Source organism: Seriola aureovittata, chromosome 17 (assembly GCF_021018895.1).
Source record: "Seriola aureovittata isolate HTS-2021-v1 ecotype China chromosome 17, ASM2101889v1, whole genome shotgun sequence".
Classification (NCBI taxonomy): Eukaryota; Metazoa; Chordata; class Actinopteri; order Carangiformes; family Carangidae; genus Seriola; species Seriola aureovittata.
The window spans coordinates 14792376-14799356 of record NC_079380.1 but is presented as its reverse complement, the minus strand read 5'-3'; the positions used below and the strand labels follow the sequence as shown (position 1 = coordinate 14799356).

General features: G+C 42.1%; 1 protein-coding gene across 1 annotated transcript; it reads left to right on the top strand.

The window, feature by feature from the left end:
* The first annotated feature begins 573 nt into the window (after positions 1-573).
* On the top strand, positions 574-6887 carry slc5a11 (solute carrier family 5 member 11). Its single transcript, XM_056401173.1, has 14 exons — positions 574-698; positions 1541-1612; positions 1825-1929; positions 2018-2077; positions 2191-2295; positions 2451-2556; positions 2679-2759; positions 2848-3053; positions 3672-3807; positions 4250-4400; positions 5056-5224; positions 5486-5701; positions 6216-6390; positions 6509-6887. The coding sequence occupies exons 1-14, from the start codon at positions 591-593 to the stop codon at positions 6739-6741; spliced, it is 1923 nt and encodes a 640-aa protein (XP_056257148.1). The 5' UTR covers positions 574-590; the 3' UTR covers positions 6742-6887.
* The last annotated feature ends 94 nt before the right edge of the window (positions 6888-6981 follow it).

Below are 6981 nucleotides of genomic sequence, written 5' to 3'. Positions count from 1 at the left end.
GAATTTCACACCAAACAGAATTTGGAAGTAAATGTGAACCTGTCCTTGAAGTATTAAAAAGTAAATGTTCAGAGTATGCAGAATGTCCACTTTCAGACTCTTATTTTACATTCTTGTATTTTTACAAATGCATAAACATGCAAGCAGAATGTTAATGTCAAGGTGGAGCTGATTTTTACTATACGTGTGCGTCTTTCTACATTAATGTAACTAACAATGACAGTTCATAAGTATCATATTCATAAGGTTATATGTTTTGTCGGATCTGTACATGAAAATGAAAGATATCTGTCAAGTAAACCCACTGTAGTGATTTAGTAGAGAGTAGCACATAAAAGAAATACAAGTACATGTGCTTAGCTCATACTTTTATGATTACTGTAAAAACCATTTAAGGACTTGATAGACTAAACATATGATCAAGAGCCAAGAGTGTGGGATGTTTAATGTCATATTTGGTGTACATTTATTTACAGTTTACAATGTTTCCAAATTGTAGGTTATCATCTTCCGTACTCACTATCAGAATCTATTCATGTCTTGGTTTCCAGATGAATTTTGACCTTGCAGCAGGGCGCCAAGGGACCAGCATGACCCCATCTCCATCGCCCTCTCCCGGGGCCAGGACTACCCTGGTTACTGAGGATATAGTAGTGCTGGTGGTCTACTTTCTTCTCGTGCTGGGAGTGGGCCTCTGGGTAAGTACAGGGGAAAAAAAGAAACAGGTCAATGCTTCAGCACTGATACCAAACATTTTAACATAGTAAGCTATTTCTTGTTAGACGAACTAATTTTGTCTTCTTTGTCCTTTTGCGTCTTCGCTATCAAGCAAATGTTTCTACTGTCCTTCAGCAAGAACAGAACTAACTTGCATCATTTTAACTTTATCACAAGTTAGATTCCACTTTCTCCTCTCTTCATGCTCATGTTGGAGATCCTGCGTTCTTCTTTCTTTGATGCTGTTTGGATCCTGTCGTAAATGATGAAAAAGCAGTGATACTTTGACTTTGCTTCGTGTCTCATCATTTGCTTGCACGAAGGATTTGGCCGCTGATGACAAACACAAGAAATGTCCGTTTAATTTTAGATATCCTAAGAGGGATTTTAGAGGAAAACATTCCTAATGACATGACTGTTGTGGTGGCTTTGGCTTTGTGGCTTTGTAATAGTACAATAACGATATTTGTAATATTAACAAGGGTTAGCACCTGCGGGGTACAAGGGTTTCTGCTCTACATATCCAGAAAATATGTTAAGTATGTTACTGTTTTTAAGGTATAAGACACTTTAAGTTGTAGAAAAGGAAATGTCACTAGTGGCAGATCAGCATAAGTACCTACAGTCTATGGCAGTGTGGTGTGTAGGGCACAGTATGTGAGCTTGAGTACTCATTACACTGTTGCATATGTGGCAAAAGGGTGCCCTGGAGTACCTGCGGAACCATGCTGCACGAATTCATTCTGATTTTCCTCCAAACATCCTCCCTTTTATTTAGTAAGTACACGTATCTCTTAAAGAGGTTTTTCATTTTTTCTGTCAGTCCATGTGGAGGACGAAGCGCAGCACTGTGGATGGATACTTCCTGGCTGGGAAGAACATGACCTGGTGGCCAGTGAGTAAAACGTTATAAAGGCTTCTGAATAATAAACCACCCACATAGACCAATGGTGTGAGCATAGCAGAACTCCTATTGAAGTATGTTTTTATCACTGAAACCTCCATCTCTAATCGTTCACACTTTAAAATTCAGATGGCAAAAATATTGTGTGGGTCAAAGTGTCACACTGAGTTGATCCTGATTCTGACTCTCTCGTCTGTATTGAGGTGGGTGCCTCCCTGTTTGCCAGTAACATTGGCAGCGGACATTTTATTGGCCTGGCAGGGTCAGGAGCTGCAGCAGGAATCGCAGCATTTTCATATGAATGGAATGTAAGAGACATTTAAGATTCACTATGCTAATGTAAAAAAACAATTTTAGTTTTCATTTTTAAAGTGTTTTAAAATCTTCTCATATCAGGGTATGCTGATGGTGCTGCTGCTGGGATGGCTCTTCCTGCCCATTTATGTTGCCTCTGGGGTGAGGTGTCTACACTCACAGTAAAATATCCCACACATACACACGTGCACATGCATGATATTGTCCATTTATTCCCTTATAACCATCTTTGATCTTTTTTTTTTCTCCTGCAGGTAACAACAATGCCAGAATACTTGCAGAGGCGATTTGGTGGGAAAAGAACCCAGTTATTTATAGCTGTGCTGTCCTTGTTTATTTACGTTTTCACAAAGATATCGGTATGATACGAATCCAGAGTCATTCTCTAGTGCTTTCTACGCTGCTGTTTGCAGTGTGTTCCCTCAATTTTACCCGCTCATCTTAACCTTCATTGTGGTTTGTGATGTACATATCCCATGCAGTGTGTGTGTGTGTGTATGTGTTTCTCGACCAGGTGGACATATATGCTGGTGCGTTGTTTATACAACTTGCCTTACAGTGGAATATCTACCTGGCTATAGTGGTGCTGCTGTCAGTCACTGCTCTCTACACTGTTGCAGGTGACACTTCGACTTCTAAAACCTCTCGCTAAGACAATGTAGACATAAGAGTACAGTTTTCTGCTTCTTCTGCATGTCCCTGGCTGGTAGAAGTGCAGCATGTGTTGTATGTTGTGTCTCAGGTGGCCTGGCTGCTGTCATCTATACGGATGCTGCTCAAACCGCCATCATGCTGGCAGGAGCTCTCACCCTCATGGGCTTCAGTAAGTCAAATCAGATTCCTGCATGACACCCTCACATCACCAGCACTTCATGTTCCCTTGTAAATGACCCTGTGATCCCCTTGCTGAGGCTTTGCGGAGATCGGAGGCTGGAACGCTCTGATGGAGGGATACGCCAACGCCATCCCTTCTATCCGGGTGCCCAACTCGACCTGCGGCATCACTCGAGATGACGCTTTCCACATATTCAGAGACCCTGTGAACTCCGACTTGCCTTGGCCTGGGGTCATCATCGGCATGTCCATCCCCTCCATGTGGTACTGGTGTTCTGATCAGGTACTAATTATCACTATCACAAGTCAGGATATGTAAAAAAGCCTCTTCCTTTAATAAAGTTTGAAACCAGACGATATGCCAGTAAGCCTGATCCCTACATGGAAGGCAGTTGGTAGCATTGGGGACCTGAGTTGCCAACATGGACATTACATTTTTTTTAAAATTTATTTTACTTTTAAAATATAAAGAGGCCTTTCATCTATAAAAGATGAAAAGTGTATTTTAGTGCTTTCCCATCGTGTTTATACTCTTCTACAAATTCCTCTCAAGTAAAGTACTGAAAGTCTTCATCTGAAAACTCCCATCTTGAGCATTTGGCATGTTTTGCTCCTCATAGAGGTTAAAAATTCCTTTGATACAATATCAGTAGATTTAATGAGCATATTTGTCTAATCAGTTCAGCAGTTGAATCATATTTTTTTGCACATACAACCCTTACCCCTGATACACGCCAGGCTCTGACACTAACACTACGTGATTTCCTTTTCCCATACCGATCCACATTAAATAGGCCCCAATTAAAAGTGTAATTACATACTAATAAATGTCTCGATTACACATTAACCCACAGTCACTGGGTGTTAACTGAGGGTGAGCTGTGGTTGTGATTGTCTACAGGTGATTGTGCAGCGCTCCCTGGCTGCTAAGACCCTGACCCATGCTAAAGGAGGCTCCCTGCTGGCTGCTTATCTTAAGTTTCTGCCCTTCTTTGCTGTTATGCTGCCTGGCATGATCAGCAGGATACTCTACACAGGTATGAAAATGCTGTCTTATCAGTGATTACTGCATCTGTGTATACTTATTGTGTAACTATATATGACTTAATTAACCTCATAAAAGTAGTTGATTTACTAACTGGTCTTCCATACAGAACACATGTTTGTATTCCGGTAATGCTGATACTTGCAGAGTTTTAATATTTAAAAAATGATGCTAAATTGTGTCTGGTGAAGTGCTGTGTGTTTGATGATGTTGTGCAGATGATGTAGCGTGTGCAGACCCTGAGCAGTGCAAACAGATTTGTGGCAACACAGTGGGTTGTTCAGATACTGCCTACGCCAGACTGGTCATGGAGCTGCTGCCTGCAGGTGAGGACTCTTTTACCCCTCAGTCACACATCTCCCGCTCTGCCCTTTGCCCTCCTTTACTCCAACCTGTGTGTGTGTGTGTGTGTGTGTGTTTTTTTTCTTGCCCAGGGTTAAGGGGTCTGATGATGGCGGTGATGATCGCTGCCCTCATGTCCTCTCTGACCTCCATCTTCAACAGCGCCAGCACCATTTTTACCATGGATGTATGGAGGAGTTTCAGATCCCGTGCGTCTGAGTGGGAGCTCATGATTGTGGGCAGGTATGTGACCACATTTGGACAAGCAGACATAACCCAAAATATGGTCCTGCTTCTAGCACATTGTATATACCCTATACTGAAACACCGCTTTAAGCCTGCAGCAAAGAACATTTAAGGCCTTTTTAAAAAAATAATCAGCCGTCAGCTTTTTCCACTGAGGTTTACTTAAGTTAAAAGATTAAAGGCTTATACAGTGAAGAATATTTTATTCCTGCTTTGACCATCTACAATTAATAAGTAACCATGTATGGCATTACACTGCACTTTGGATGAAATCTTGCACCAAATTGCATATTAAATCATTACATTTTTCTGTCCTGCTCACCCAAACCATAACCCCTCTTTCCAAATATTTCCAAGTAACGACTTTACCACATTTTGTTCTCTATCCTTTACACACACACATGCACGAACACACACACACACACACACACACACACACACACACACACACACACACACACACACACACACACACACACACAGCCTAGTAGTAGCCAAATGTTCAGTGCTGTTGAGATTTATGCATCAAAATCTTCAGTTTTCTCAGAGGCTGTCCTGTCATGACATTACGACACGACTTTGAACTGAACTGAACCGCTTCATTTTTCATTCATTCAAAACACCCATCTTATGTTTCATATGCACGCGGCAGAGTGTTTGTGCTGGTGCTGTTGGTAGCCTCCATTCTGTGGATTCCTGTTGTTCAGGCCAGTCAGGGTGGACAGCTCTTCATCTACATCCAGTCCATCAGCAGCTACCTCCAGCCCCCAGTCTCCATCATCTTCCTCACGGGATGCTTCTGGAAGAGGACTAATGAGAAGGTACACTTAGTGCATGCATCTCTCATCTCTGCGTTTAATTTGGTCTCTATGTGCACTGTGGCGAGACTGTATGCAATTCAGCTCACAATGTGAAATTAATTTAATATTTTGTAAAAGATGGAATCGCAATGTGATGGAGAGATCTCTTGCTTTGTGTTCAGAACTGTCACTGAAAGCTGCACTGAAGCAACTGTAAATAAACACATCTGTGTCTGTGCTTGTCTTTGACTCTCTATCTCGCGCTCTCTCTCTCTCTCTCAGGGTGCATTCTGGGGCCTGGTTATCGGCCTGTTGGTGGGCTGCATCCGCATGATTTTGGACTTTATTTACCCTGCACCCCCGTGCTACGAGGAGGACGAGAGGCCTGCGGTGTTGAAATATGTCCATTTCCTCTACTTCTCCATCTTGCTGTCTGTCATCACCCTGGTTGTGGTGGTTGTGGTCAGCCTGTCCACAGAGGAGCCCGCACCAGAGCAGGTGAAGCCACTATTCAGATCTGTTATGACGTTGTAGGCTGAATTTCGAAGTTGTTGTATTTAATTTGCACTGACATTGACCATTAGAGGGTACAGAAAGACTTCTGCTTGGGTCATGAATTCAAATGCAGAAATTAAAGTTATTATTTTATTGTATTTTGCATACTTAAATACAAAAAACTTAATTCCTGCCTTAGAAAAATATTTTCAAACGTGCGTTGCACCAGACATAATAAATCTGCAGCAATACAGCACCACAAGGTGTCAATAGCACCTCATGGCATGTTAGAGGCGAATTGATTCATTTGCAGTACAATGATTGGAAACTCTGATCTAATTCATCATCATTTGGGTCGTTGATAAAAAACTATTTTTCAATTTTGTGGTACACTCAAATATAAATCAATATGTTCTGAAATGTCCACAACAGAATAAATCGGATTTTCCTAGTTCTTTGAGTTAACTCTTTGTGTCGTGTCTTTTTTTTTGTTGTTGTTTTTTTTTTTTGTCAACAGATTAGTCGCCTTACCTGGTTCACAAGGTTTGACCCAGTGGAGCCCAAGCAGCATGTATTCACAGTGAAGCGGAGCAGTAAGACCTTCGACGTGATCACTGTTCAGACGGCTGACATGGGAACTACAGGAAGAGAGCAGGAGACCAGCAATGGAAAAGCGTGTCATGACAGGAAAGGTGGGTCTCTGTCCTGCTTGTGATGACTCTTTTCCACTCGACCATTTGTCCTTCTTGCTCGTAAACACACCCAGTGAACAATTCAAAATGTCCCCTTTCTCCTCCTTGAACTCTCCAGACTCTTCATCCTCTGTGTCCTCCAGCGTCCACAGCCAGTCCAGGCTGATGTCTGCCCTCTACTGGCTGTGTGGGATGGAAAGACGGAAGGACGGAGAGGACAATCCTGTGACTCCTCCTGCACCTGAACAGGCCTGTTCTCTGAAAGAAAAGCGACATCTACGACTCATTGTAAACGTCAACCTTGTCATTTGCCTCTCTGTAGTTGCCTTTTTTGTTGGCTACTGGGCCTGACGGGACAGGTACGACACTCTCAATGGACACACGGTGTGTGGTTTGGGTGAAAAGTTTAAGTGTTTTGTGTTAGTGTTTAAGTTCTTTGTTGAAGTTTGACTTTCTTCCTGTTAAATTGAAACAATAAAACGGGATGTGAAGTGTGACATTAGATCCTTTGTAATCTTGGTGAGAAACTTGAAGAAACAATGTCAAAAAAAGTTGATTTAAAAAAACTCCAGTTACACAGTTAGAGTCTTT